The following is a 13,833-nucleotide window of genomic DNA, read 5'->3' on the forward strand; positions in this document are numbered from 1 at the left end:
CACACACACACACAGACTGAATGGGAATCTGTTATGACACATACACAAAGCCACTCCCCACACACACACACACACACACAGTCGAGAGTTGTTGTGACAGTGCTGCCCCTCCACCACCCCCCCCTGCAGTGAAAGCGGAGCCCGCAGCCCCCCAGACCCCAGACAGGCCGGTCCTCTCCGAGGAGGAGATGGAGAGGAAGTCCAAGGCCATCATCGACGAGTTCCTGCACATCAACGACTCCAAGGTACGCCGCCGTCCTACGATACCGTGGCGGCACAACAAAGGGCATGCTGGGGAAACGCCATCTGTCGTGCACACGCATTTGTGTTTTTTTTCGAGATTCTACTTTATTATCGCCTTGTGCAAAATAAAGCAGCATCTGCACACTCAAATCTGTGCAAAAAACGTCGTTTATCGCAAGCTTTCGGTCATAGACATTCAAAAGAATCTGTGCAAAGATCGTTGTTCATTGCCCAGATTTGAGTGTGCGGATTCTGCTTTTTTGCACTCTTATTTGTATTGTGTTCCATGTGTGTGTTCCGTGTGCTTGTGTTGCCCCCCCCCCCCGCAGGAGGCAGTGCTGTGTGTGATCGAGATGGACCTGGCCGGCCAGCTCCACGTGTTCGTGCGCGTGGGGGTGGAGTCCACCCTGGAGCGCAGCCAGATCACCCGGGACCACATGGGCCAGCTGCTCTACCAGCTGGTGCAGCAGGACATCCTGCCCAAGACCCAGTTCTACCAAGGGTGGGTCCCTACCTCTGGATCTGTCCCTACCTCTGTATCCTGTCCCTACCTCTGTATCCTGTCCCTACCTCTGTATCTGTCCCTACCTCTCCTTCCTGTCCCTACCTCTGTATCTGTCCCTACCTCTACTTCCTGTCCCTACACCTCTCCTTCCTGTCCCTACCTCTCCTTCCTGTCCCTACCTCTGTATCTGTCCCTACCTCTACTTCCTGTCCCTACCTCTACTTCCTGTCCCTACACCTCTCTTTCCTGTCGTTCTGGGTTTATCCCGGGTTACCTGATGGCCCTTTTCACACTGCTGGGCTGAGCCTCTCGTAGTGCCGCAGAGTGTAAAGGGGAATGTTAAAGGGAGATTTCCACGCTAGCAATAGTTTTTGCACGGGACAGGGGCTAGCCGCGCCGCGGGGACAGTCTGGCGCTACAGTGGGATTAGCCCCGGGAGGGTGTGGAAGCCCTACTAGCATCTCTGTGGCGCACCATTTTGAAGCAGAGATCCTACCTCGCGCTAACTGTGTATGTGTATGTGTATGTGTATGTGTATGTGTGTGTGTGTGTGTGTGTGTGTGTGTGTGTGTGTGTGTGTGTGTGTGTGTGTGTGTCTGTGTCTGTGTCTGTGTCTGTGTGTGCGCGTGTGTGTGTGCCCCCCCAGGTTTGCGGACACCCTGGAGCTGGCAGACGACATGGCCATAGACATTCCCCACATCTGGCTGTACCTCGCAGAGCTGCTCAGCCCTGTGCTGAAGGAGGGGGGCTTCTCTATGAGAGAGCTCTTTAGGTAACACACACACACACACGTATACACCTTAAACATGCTGAAGGAGGGGAGCGTCTCTATGAGAAACACTACTTAGTCCCATTCCCTTCTATTAAGTAAACAGACTGATTCAAAAGTGTTAAGAGATTCACAAAGCCTCTGAACTCCTCCCGAAATGACCTTTCACCCTGTGTGTTTTGTACTACGGCCTTCATTCTGTGACGAGTTGACCGATAATCGCAAACACAGTCTGCTAGATCCATGTGTTGCCTTTTCTCAGAGCTTGCCCGTCCCCGTAGCTAGCGAGTGCTCGCTCTCTCCTCTGTCTCATTAAACGGTGTTGACGTTGTCCCCCTGACCTCCGCTGTGTGCCGTGTCGGCCTGCGAGCCGAGATAGGAACTGAGAAAACTGTCGGAAAACAGCAGGAATCAGGAACAGCCACGCTCCAGCGATTCCAATCTCTCTTCTTCTTCTCTCGTTTGTTCACAGTGAATTAAGCAAACCTTTACTTCCTGTGGGAAGAGCTGGGGTCTTATTTTCTGAAATACTGCACATACTATGCAAACAAATGGTGAGTGTGACGTCCTCGTCTTTTTTTGTCTTTGTTCTCTTGTTTTTGAGTGTTTCTGAACCAGTTGATGTCTTGACTTGTTGAGTCCGGACGTGATCGCCCATGATTTAGACTACAGTCTCACGGTGTGCGTGAGCATGGTGCTCACTCTTGGACCTAAGTGTTGATCTGTTGTTGTTGTCTTACAGAGCCATAGGAAAGTGGGCGTGTTGTGGCGGGAGGCGGACCTCAGCTGGAGTGACTTCCTGCCTGAAGGAGAGGACGTCCAGGCTTTCATCTCAGAGCAGGTTCGAGATAACCCCCCCCCCCCCCCCCGGAGTGACATTGAGCCCTTGAACAGATACACACTGACAGCGACCTAGCCAAACACGATGTCACCAAGCAACCCTAACACCACCTCCTCCTCCTCCTCTTCCTCTTCTTCCTCTCCTCTATCCTGCTTTCCTCCTCCCCTCCCCTCCATCCCTCCTCTCCTCTCCTGTCCTCTCCCCTCCTCTCCACTCCTCTCCCCTCCCCTCCCCTCCTCTCCCCTCTCCTCTCCACTCCTCCTCCCCTCCCCTCCCCTCCCCCCATCAGAAGCTCCAGTTCACCGTGGCGGACGACTCCAGCCCGGAGGCGGCCCTGTCTAAGAAGACTCTGTCCCCCGAGGAGCTCAACCGTCAGCTGGAGAGGTTCCTCCTGGAGGACATGGCTAGTGACGAGCAGATCTTCGACTGGGTAGAGGTACGCAAACAAAAACATACGTATAGACACACACACACACACACACACACAATGGTTGAGGCATCAGCCTAGATGTCTACCCTGTGCTGGTATGGAAAGACTCTGAAGGGTGTGGCTGTGGCTGTGGGTGTGGGTGGGTGGGACTCTCAAGTCTACAGCCTTGTTATCACCGTAGACCCATAGCTAGGACAAACATTGGTTCTAGTATTAGACCCTGTCTAGAACCAGGGTTAGTCCTTAGACCCTGTCTAGAACCAGTGTTCTAGCTCTGTGTACGGAACCATACCGTCTAGAACACTTGTTATATTCTCCTGAACACTGGGTAGATCCCATTAGATCCAGAATGTCGTTCGCTATTCTCCAAGTAAGCAACCCAGAACACTGGGGGTAGAGGTACTGTACACCTGCCGTAGGATTCCGAATAAAGAACATCTTCTGACTCCCTTGTTGTGTCCTGTTTATGCCGAGGCGGCGTGTTTCAAGTGAAGCGTTACAGAGAAAGCTTCAAGAATACCTGTGGTTGGATGCACCTGTGTTTGACTAAAGACATTTTGCGTTCTCCTCCCCCTCCTCCTCCTCCTCCTCCTCCTCCTCCTCCTCCCCCTCCTCCCCCTCCTCCTCCCCCTCCTCCTTGTCCCTCCCCAGGCAAATCTAGACGACTCTCAGATGAGCTCGTCTCCTTTCCTGAGAGCGCTGATGACGGCCGTGTGCAAAGCAGCGGTGAAAGGTAAGAGAAGAGTCAGGCTGTTGTTACACTGCTCTTTCTGTGTGAGTCCGATCACCGAGGGGGGAGCAGGCTCAACCAAGGTTCTCTCTTCTTCTCTCCTTGTTTCCCGTGCAGACGAGAGCACTTCCTGTCGAGTGGACACGGCCATCATCCAGAGGAGATTGCCTGTATTACTCAAGTACCTTAACTCAGACACTGAGCGACAGCTGCAAGCACTTTATGCACTTCAGGCGCTGATAGTCACCCTGGATCAGCCTCCTAGTGAGTACCTGTCCCCTGCACCTGTCCCCTTCTGTCGTGTTGTCACTAGACGTTCAGCCTTCGGCAGTCTTGTCTCATGCTGTACATTTCAAATAGGCTTCTAACGCCGAGCCCTACTATAGACAAACGAAGATTGGATTGGGAATTTATGGTTCATGCGGTTTCCTCTCTCCCCCTACCTCCCTCCCCCCTCTCACTCTCTCTCTCCCCCCCCCTGTCCTTGTTCCTCCCTCCCTCCCCCCACCTCTAACCCTCCCTCCCTCCCCCCCCACCTCTAACCCTCCCTGCCTCCCCCCACCACTAACCCTCCCTCCAGACCTGCTCCGGATGTTCTTCGACTGTCTGTACGACGAGGACGTGATCTCGGAGGACGCTTTTTACAAGTGGGAGACGAGCAAAGACCCCGCGGAGCAGCTGGGCAAAGGCGTGGCCCTCAAGTCGGTCACAGCCTTCTTCACCTGGCTGAGGGAGGCCGAGGAGGAGTCGGAGGACAATTGACGAGCGAGGAGGCGGCCGCCGCGAGCCCTGGACAGGAGGCCAGCTGTCGCTACATAGAATAACTGCAACCTCATAGCAGAACAAACAAACAAACAAACAGAATGCGTGCGGGCAGGACGACATGTTTACGGCTGGAATTTTTTCTGCGGTACGGTTCTGAGACGCCGCCATTTTGTGTTTGAGAAATTCCAACGGCGGAAGCACTAAATACATGTATTATACATAGAAAATATTTTTGTTTTAAATTTTAACTTACTTTTCTTTTGTTACTTTTTAAGAAGAGACTTAAAGATACATAGGTTCTGGACTTTAATTTATTATTTTTTTAAGGACTGCAAATATGGAAGTTTATTTAACATTTGCAGAATGCTCACAATGAAGAGAACATTGATGACGATAGAAATAACAATATTATTAATTATAATAACAATAACAATAATTGTGAAATAAATAGCCTCCCTGGATTCCAAGTTGTTTGGTTGAAAACAGGGTAAAACAAAGTTATTTTGATGATGATGGGGAAGGCAGAAAAGTGTGGATGGACGGATGGATGCACAGGGACATGTTGACGTTGTCATACAGGTCTAAGGTCAAAGGTTGTCAGTGAATAACCAGGAAGTGTCCCCTCTGCTTTGGCTTGCTCTACGTGATATGTACATACGCCTCAGATGAGGCCGAGGTATGCATTCAAGAAGCAATGCAAATCAGTCCACAAAAGAACTTTAAATAAACATGAATAAAACTACAACAACAAAGAACAATAGATACATTCAAATAAAATGAGCAAAATGCAAGTTTAAAAAGCAAATGCCAGGGTTGCTGAACATGAAGTGCTTGTAATACTTCAGACCTACAGAGCCAATTAAAAGCTTGTAAATACATTAAAGACAAAAAAGGTATTTAAAAAAACATCAAAACTGCTATGGTGGTTATTTTGTGGCGTGGGGGATGTCTGTACTGTACTACAATGTTTTCAGATTGTTACTGCATTACAGTCTGAACTTAAAGATGTCAATTAATTTCCATGTTCAAAGTGGAATGTCTGTTTTAATGGTCTGTGGACGAGTTCACCGGGCCCAGGAACAGGATGGAGAGGAGTGTTGGTGCTGTCGTCGAATCTGAAGTCTTTCCTCAAAAAAAAGCAATGGAGGAGAAGGTCAGAGTGGAGGAACCTCAGCCATCTTCTCTTCCTATGAGTTTTGAGGAGGGTGTGGAAGATTGGGGAGGAATGCGCGGTATCACAGGAAGACTTTTGAGATCCGGGGTCCTTCTCAACGGTTAGAGAGTTGAGATCCGGGGTCCTTCTCAACGGTTAGAGAGTTGAGATCCGGGGTCCTTCTCAACGGTTAGAGAGTTGAGATCCGGGGTCCTTCTCAACGGTTAGAGAGTTGAGATCCGGGGTCCTTCTCAACGGTTAGAGAGTTGATTACATCACATCCTGGCGCTGTTCTGTCCTCCACTCGCTTCTTCTCAAAAAGCACTGGAGGAGAACATCTATGGGGAGGAACATAGATCTTCTCCTCCCATGTGTTTTTAGTAGGAAGCCAGTGTCGTATAGAGGAGAGGATGCTAGGAATGTTTCTAACAGTTGAGAAAGGGGCCTTGGCCTGAATGTGGCGGTGGGTTCTCGGTCCAGGGACTGAAGGGTTGCATCTGGGTCTCATGCCTTCAGCCCCCATGGCGGGACCTGGATTTGAGAGCCCTGTCTTTGACCTGTGACCTGTAGGGATGGAACGGTCCATCCCTCCCCAGACAAATGATGTCATGTGACTTATTTGTCTACCAAGAGTTGTTATTACATTAAGGACAAGTTCATTCACTGTTGTCAACTGATTGTCTGGGTAGCCCACAGAGGTGCCTGGGGGGTATTCCATCAACATCGCTCAAGGAAAATCCAGGTTTATTCTGATGAATCTCGTGAGTTATCAAAAATAAGCCTGGATTTTGCTTTAGCAACATTGATGGAATATCCCCCTGCTTGTCTGTACGCTGTCATAAAAAAATATATATATATGACTCACCATAAAGCAAGAGATAGGGTTCTGGGTGCTCTGATTGTCATCCCTAAAATAAGTATAAAACGATATGTGTGTGTATATACAGTATAGAATTTTCTCAATGCAAGATGGGGGCATCATAGTTTCAACTTAGTTTCTGTAAGACATGACAGCATAACTATAGACTTGCCAAAATCTATATAATGAAATGTGAATCAAAATCTATATAATGAAATGTGAATCAAGGCCGGCGGTAGCTATGGGCAGGGGTGGGCATGGCCCGCTCGGCCCACCCAAACGTGCGTGGTGCCCCAGGGGTGGGCCCCTCTGCCTCGATACCCCCACCATCCCCTCTAGGCCCCCGCCCACCCAAGGTGTTGGTTCTGGCGCAAGGCCTGATGATTCATTGATTCTTTGTGTCCTCAAACCTCATTGGACGAGAGTCTTGTGTTGAGGAAAGACTTTTGAGGTTTGACCTCTATCTGAGTAGAGGGCATCCTCTGCCCAAATAGTCTGTTTTGGCCACTGTAATTAATTAGAGAATACCTATGACATAATATCCTCTGCGTTCCAGAGCACTTAACTGTTGAGAGCATCATATTCGCATACGAATATAACAATACTTGACATAGTCAACCATGGCAAAAGAGTAAGGAAAGAGAGGTCAGTGAGTCTTTGCATTTACAATATTATTAGTGTAACGCAAACCTCTAGCGGAAGTCGATGTTGACTAGCAAACCCTCTTGTTGCATTCCTTAATATAGGTCACTTTAGTTAGAAAACAAATGTATGTCATCTTTAAGTCGACTCATCGTTGTCGAGCTGTTTCTTGACAGACTTGGAGCACCATTTGGTTTATAACCCATGTCAACTCATATACCCACAATGCACTGCGACATTAGTCGTTAGCAGCGTTCAAAATGCTACAAGCCCCGCCCACCGCTTGATGTCACTGGCCGTGGTAACAACGAGTCATCTGCTGACATCTAGTGGCGAACCTCAGTCATAACATTCTCACTATCTCACTGACTAACATCATTATCTCAGGTACGCTTGATTATTTATTGGAGTGATTGATTCGTGCCACATATGTGTTTCAAAGCCTTTTAATTAGGCCTACGATTATATGTTAAAAGACTTGTCGGGTTAATCCAATCACGATAATAAACGATCGCGGGAAATCACCTTTTTGAACAAAGAACACACCCGACGTGACGTCGCTACGTAGGACGTTCCAGGGGGAGGGGCTACGTGGACGTTCCAGGGGGAGGGGCATCGTTACGTCAGACGTCGTTTGTTGAACGTACGTTGGACGTTCCAGGGGGAGGGGCTACGTGGACGTTCCAGGGGGAGGGGCTACGCAGACGTTGGACGTTCCAGGGGGAGGGGCTACGTGGACGTTCCAGGGGGAGGGGCATCGCTACGTTGGACGTTCCAGGGGGAGGGGTCACGCAGACGTAGGATCATTCTAAATAAACGGACGTCGTAGCGAATTAATTTTGAAAACTACCATCGCTATTGAGAGTTTAAAAAGGTAAGAGTTTTTTTGCAATTATTTATTATCTATATTTATTCATCTTTGGATACGGAATTCGGGAGAATAATGCATTCGACGTTTTCTTATTTTTTTCAAATACAACTTGCGTGCGTTTCCCACCATCTCTATGCAGCGCCATTACTGTGGAGAGTAAACGGACAAAATGGCCATTTTCATTTTTGAATTATTCTTTGATGCCATTGCGTGTTTGCTTCCACGAATTTACCTCCGATAAAAATTCTCCCGCGCGCAACACTCTACGATCGCCTTCATACATGAAAAGCTTTGCGCGTTTTTGGTAATCCTAGGCCATACGTGTGTTTTGATCAGACTAGTAGAAGCGTAACATCCACAATCCTGATGAGATGAATGATCTGAACGCATAGGCCCTCGTTGATGTTATCTACCGTAGATCACTAAGCCCTATTAGCACGTAGTTTGGTCACTTTTACGACTTGAAGGGTATTGGAGCCATGTTGTTTTGGACCGAGAAGCGTTACATGTGATTTTTCTATCCCGTCTCTCTGGTCAACAGTTAAGGAGTCATGCCTATCCGTCGTAGAGAAGGGACTCCCCCGCAGGAGACAGCCCCCTCTGCTGCACCCGAGGAGGGAGGTAAGTTAATATCCCAGGAACTCTGATGAACTGATGGGGTTCATAGTACCTCTCAGTCAACACAATGCTTTTTTAGGTCCGTTTTGAGGTCACAACATTGCTCTGTGGTAGAATGTATGGCTGCAAACCTGCAAGAATGGTGATCAAGACAAGTGGTCTTATCAAGAGCTGTGCCTATGAACAAGGCTTGACAATAACATCACCTTGCGATTGTCTGTTTTGCACCCTGCAATGAATGTGATGTCTTTCCGTCTTCCTCTCCCTTGTCTCTCCAGAGCCTGATGCCAGCTCCGAGGAGTCCGCTTCCGTTGAGGAGGAGCAGGAGGGAGCCGCCCAGGCCGCAGCGGCCAAGGAGGGAGAGGAGCAAACAGAAGAGGAGGGCGCCGAAGGTGAAGGTGAGCCGACGGAGAACGGAGACAAAGCAGAGGAGGGAGAGAAGTCTGAAGAGTCGACCGGAGAGACGACGGGGACCAAAAAAGCCGAGGAGCAGAGAGAGTGAGTTTGTACCCGTAAACATGGCCGTCGCTTTTGTACATTCTGTGTTGGGACGGAGGAAACATCAAAATCGTTCATAGTTTGTCGCTCTTGCCCTCCATCATCCTGGTCCGCTGCAGCGCGAAGGACGGCGTGAAGGTGAAAGTCAAGAAGCCGGTGAAGAGGACCATCCCCGGCTGGGCCACCATGTCAGCCAGCAAACGAGCCACAATCACTAAGTCGACTTCAGTCGGCCAGCCCAAGGTGGACGCCATCCTCATCGAGGCTATCGAGGTCTGTGCGCGTCGCGTGAACACGCTATTGTTAATGCCATACACTTACCTTAACATCCCTGTCTCCCTCCCAATATGCCGCTACCCCCCCCACACACACACACACACACACACACACATGTAACAACGGTGATTTGGTATAATGCTCTTATCATGAGGTAGCCCTGCCTGAGACTTCTCAGCCCAGATACAGCCCTCCTACCCAGAGGATGTCTTCTTGGTTTAACGGTTTATGTCTGTGGCGTCCATGCGAGGGGTCCCTGGTTCAAACACACGCCTGTTACATATACGCTTCAGTTGAATGGGAAAGTGTGTCCAAACTTTTGACGGTACACACACCCGACACAACATGAACCGTAGACACAGAACGACATCGATCTACAGTACATCCCTAGCATCCCGGATGCTTTCATTGACCTCGGGAAGGACAATTAAGTTCCCAGCCCGCCGTACAGACGGACGAGAAACATAACATCGCATGAGATTGCAGTACCTTACAGCTCATCGCATATCCATCTCTTGTCTCTCCGCAGTCTTGCACGGAGAAGTCTGGAGCGTCGACCCAGTCCGTCATGAAGTACATAGTGAAAAAATACCCCGGCCTGGAGTTGGACACAAGGAAATTCCTCCTTAAGAAGGCCCTCAAGAGACAAGTGGAGAAAGGGGCCATCAAACAGGTAAGGAGTCTTCACCGATTGGGCCTCCACACGTTTGGGTTCATGGATGACGTTGTACACGGGTCTAAACTCACATAATGGCGATCAGTACATGTGCATCGGGGGGGGCTGGTAGAGCATTACAATGAGCCTGTACCTCAGATTTCTACCTCCACTGGCCAATTCAATTGAATGGGAAAGTGTGTCCAAACTTTTGACGGTGGTACTGTAAATATAACATGTACCTAGGGATTCCTTGATCTTGGGTTTAGCTTATTGTGGTGTTGTAAGTCTGGTTGGTGCTTTATCAGCCTGTATACCCCTGATGCTGATGCTGTACCTTCTCTCTCCTTTCCAGCTGAAGGGTAAAGGTCTGGCTGGAAGTTTCGCGATTGGGAAGCAGCAGCCAAAAACCGCTGGTGGCAAGGTAGGCCTCAGTCTCCTTCCTTTCTAACACCGACTCAACCATTATGTCCACATACAGGATCTGAATGTATATTTACATTCAACTTCCAAGTGCCGAGCTGTGACTCTGTTTGTGTGTGTGTGTTTCCCCAAAGCCGATCGTGGCCCCTGGGTTCAAGGCTGAGACGCTGGGAGACACCCTGCCCCTGATCATCACACGGTTATGTGAACCCAAAGAGGCCTCCTACATCCTCATCAGGAAATACGTGGAGCAGCACTTCCCCAACCTCAAAGTGGAGAACAGGTAACCCCCCTGTGGTGATGTAGGAGGGGAGGGGGGGGGGGGGGGGTTCCAGTGATGGGCTTCTTTGTTATATGTATGTGTGAACAGATACTGCCTCAGAGTAAAAACCAGTTTGTGTAACCTGAAGCAGTATCTGTCTGTGTGGGCCTCTTCAGCACAACTCTGATAAGGGAATGGCAATCAAAGCAGTGTTCTGGACGGGTGAGGTGGTGAACGGGAATATTCATGTTGTGGTCTGATTGATTGCTAGGCCGGAGATCCTGAAGAGTGCCCTGGTGAGAGCTGTGGACAAGGGTCAACTGGAGCAGATTACCGGCAAAGGAGCCTCCGGCACCTTCCAAGTGAGTCCCGTGCGTTCCCATGTCCGGGGGACAAATAAGCAAGCTCAAACGGAGGACTCAGAGGAGGAGGCTCAGTGGAATAATGATAGCGTGTTTTTTCCTGTGTGTGCACATGTCGCCGGTCTACAGGACACTGGCATTATATCGTCACCTTATTAAAATAATGTGTTTTGCCTAAATAGGGCTATGGATCTTAAATCTCAGATCTTCTCTTTCCTTTCTTTTTTATTTTTTTTATTTTTTTTATTGTCAATGGTCATTGGTTACAACAATCATCATTACATTCAACATATCACAATCAACTCAGTTCCTATGACCAAAGTATTTTTTTGTCTTTTTTATATTAAGTCAAGTAAAGACAAAAACAAACAAAGAAAAAAGAAATAGCGAGTGAACTTGGGGAGCTTTCATCTTACATATGACAGATTAGAATAGAAAATGATTCAAGAAAATTACATCACCCTCTCATGTTCTTTTAACAGTTCAACAGAAATCTGACCGTACAGGTTTAACATATCCCGTCCATTTCGTCCAGATCCGATAGAATCTATCTACCTGAATTCTATGGGAGTATGACATTCTCTTTCCTTTCTAACAGTTGAAGCGAGCTGGGGACAAGTTCCTGCTGAAGGGCGGGCCTCTGGAGGACGCCATCATGACCGCCATCATCGCCATGAACGAGCCCAAGACGTGCAGCATCCCCACACTCCGCAAATTCCTGGTCGGGAGCAATAAGGACAGCTTGGAATACCGTGTTGGTAAGACCTGTCCTACACCTGACAATGCGTTCAGTAGTCAGGCTCAGATATGAACGCTCTAACCTGGCCTGGTTACGTTGTCGAGCATAGTTGCTATAAAAGTACTGGAATGGACAATTGCAAAAGAGAAATATCTGAGCCAGAACTGTGGGTTCGGGTCTGTCCTGTACACCGCTGAGCTGTACTGGGCTGTGGCTATATCGGGTCTGTCCTGTAGTGTGGCGAGCCCCCCACATAGTGACCCCCTGTCTCTTCTCTCTTCCTGTAGTGAACAACCTGAAGAGGACCCTGCAGAAGTGCAAGACGATGGGCTGGATGGAGCAGATCACTGGGAGCGGGCTCAACGGGACCTACCAGCTCTGCTACCCTTACCACCCCAGGTACACTCCCACTTCAGATCACACTGCCAAGTACATTACTGCTCTCCTATCGGCACAGTAAGATGCTAACACACCACCTGGTTATTTAAGTCATACAGTGTTCATCGTGCGATCGTGTCAAATCAGGCCACAGTGTTCTGTGCTCCATTCTTGTTCTGGGTTTTAGTGAACACTTCCTCACAGGCCCGCTGGGCTTTATCAGGGAGACAATAATAATAATTAATTTAATTATAATAATCATTTTGCCATTTAGCAGAAGCTTTTAATCCAAAGCGATTTACAATTACGAATTACAGGGACATTCCCCCTGGAGTAACTGAGGGCTAAGTGCCTTACTCAAGGGCACACTAGTAGTCGTGTGGTTTCAGGCGGGATTTGAACTCACAACCTTCCGATCACAAGTCCAACTCACTATCCACTAGACCACCACTACCCCTACAATGGTCAGTGTCCATCTTGGATCTGGCAGAGTTGTCCACAGACCCAAAAGACCTGTTGTATGGTCTTCTCTCCTCCTCCCACAGCCCGGCCATCCTCTTCCCAGAGAAACACAAGGAGAGAGAGGAGAAGGTCGCAGGCCAGGCCAAGCGCAGGAAGAGAATGGAGTCTGAGGAGTCAGAAGAAGAAGAGTCAGAAGAAGACGAGTCCGAAGAAGAAGAAGAGGAGTCGGAGGACGATGAACCTCCTCCACCTAAGAGGTTGGTACAGATTACATTCAACTTTATTGTCATCGCATTGTACAAGTACAATACAACGAAATGCAGTAGAGGTTGGTATAGTCTTAAAGTGTCAAAATCTTCATACGGTACATGTCTCTGTAAGCTCACTGTCACACATTGTATGCTTTGAAACGGCTGCTTGGTAACGGTGTACATTTACCAATCCGCAGGAACGCTCAGAAGAGGCCCCCACCTAAAGCGCGCCGCCCCCCTCCCGCCAAGAAGTCACGACCGGCAAGGGCTACGGGCAAAAGACCCGCCCCTACAAAAAGATCGCTCCCCCCAGCCAAGAAACCAGTTACCCCAGCAAAGAAAGCAGTAACCCCAGCCAAGAAACCTGCAGCTGCCCCCAAAGCGGCTGCCTCAAAGAAGGCGGCACCACCGCCCGCTAAAGCCACACCAGTCAAGAAGGCCGCTCCGGCAAGCAAGCCCAAAGCACCCATCGTCAAAAAGCTGGCAGCAAGCAGGGCATCTGCACGGCCATCGCCCAAGAAGAAGCCCCCAGCGAAGCCAGCTGCCAAATCAGCAGTGAAGGCCAAACCAGAAGCACGCAGGTCCCTGAGGGCGAAGAAGTGAGCTGGCTTTGGACCAGCCGGGGAAGGGTGGTGTACTGTAGCTCAGAAGACGGCAGGGTCTTGTTTCGTCTCTGCCTCCGTTCTCTCAATGCTACCTTTTTTGCATCATTGTTTTTCCCTCTTGGGGGGGGAGGGGGGGTCGGGGTGGGTGGGTGGGTGATTGGGTGGGAACTCCTCTAGAATTATTTTTAGAATAGGGATGTGATGACAGTTGTCAGTTTACTGTATTTGGAGATATTTTTTGGCATTTCTTTTAAACCCAACTTTTCAACGCCATTGTGTCTAGACTGAAGCCTTCTTTTAAGATGCTCTGTTGAGGCAAAAAAAAAAAAAAAGATGATGGAAAAACTGCCTGGGTGTAGAACTGAGATGTTTTTATTCAATACCTCCCTCTCTCACATTTCCTGTTAATGCATAAGCAGCGGTCCAACATACAGTGTACTACTAGAATCAAAGTGGCTGGTCTTTTTAAGGTTTCGGTTTTATCCCAATCCACTCT

The 13,833-nt window shown here is 49.0% G+C and overlaps 2 protein-coding genes across 2 annotated transcripts in view; both read left to right on the forward strand.

The window, feature by feature from the left end:
• eif4g3a (eukaryotic translation initiation factor 4 gamma, 3a) overlaps window positions 1–4,744 on the forward strand; it is a 64,212-nt gene extending 59,468 nt beyond the window's left edge. Inside the window, exons 28-36 of the mRNA XM_080547941.1 lie at window positions 130–245; window positions 573–745; window positions 1,395–1,520; window positions 1,990–2,071; window positions 2,260–2,358; window positions 2,648–2,794; window positions 3,440–3,521; window positions 3,636–3,782; window positions 4,099–4,744. Of these exons, the coding sequence (XP_080404067.1) occupies window positions 130–245; window positions 573–745; window positions 1,395–1,520; window positions 1,990–2,071; window positions 2,260–2,358; window positions 2,648–2,794; window positions 3,440–3,521; window positions 3,636–3,782; window positions 4,099–4,280 (1,154 nt within the window). The 3' untranslated portion in view covers window positions 4,281–4,744. The remainder of the gene's footprint in view (window positions 1–129; window positions 246–572; window positions 746–1,394; window positions 1,521–1,989; window positions 2,072–2,259; window positions 2,359–2,647; window positions 2,795–3,439; window positions 3,522–3,635; window positions 3,783–4,098) is intronic.
• A 2,970-nt stretch (window positions 4,745–7,714) lies between these two features.
• On the forward strand, window positions 7,715–13,453 carry hp1bp3 (heterochromatin protein 1, binding protein 3). The gene is made up of 12 exons (XM_080548225.1): window positions 7,715–7,811; window positions 8,350–8,429; window positions 8,705–8,924; window positions 9,005–9,197; window positions 9,730–9,873; window positions 10,211–10,279; window positions 10,413–10,561; window positions 10,812–10,902; window positions 11,501–11,660; window positions 11,929–12,040; window positions 12,565–12,738; window positions 12,930–13,453. Exons 2-12 carry the CDS (start codon window positions 8,360–8,362, stop codon window positions 13,333–13,335), a joined length of 1,788 nt encoding a protein of 595 aa, XP_080404351.1. The 5' UTR covers window positions 7,715–7,811; window positions 8,350–8,359; the 3' UTR covers window positions 13,336–13,453.
• Window positions 13,454–13,833: the final 380 nt, after the last annotated feature.

The sequence above is a fragment of the Nansenia antarctica genome, assembly GCF_963989245.1.
Source record: "Nansenia antarctica genome assembly, chromosome: 18".
NCBI lineage: Eukaryota > Metazoa > Chordata > Actinopteri > Argentiniformes > Microstomatidae > Nansenia > Nansenia antarctica.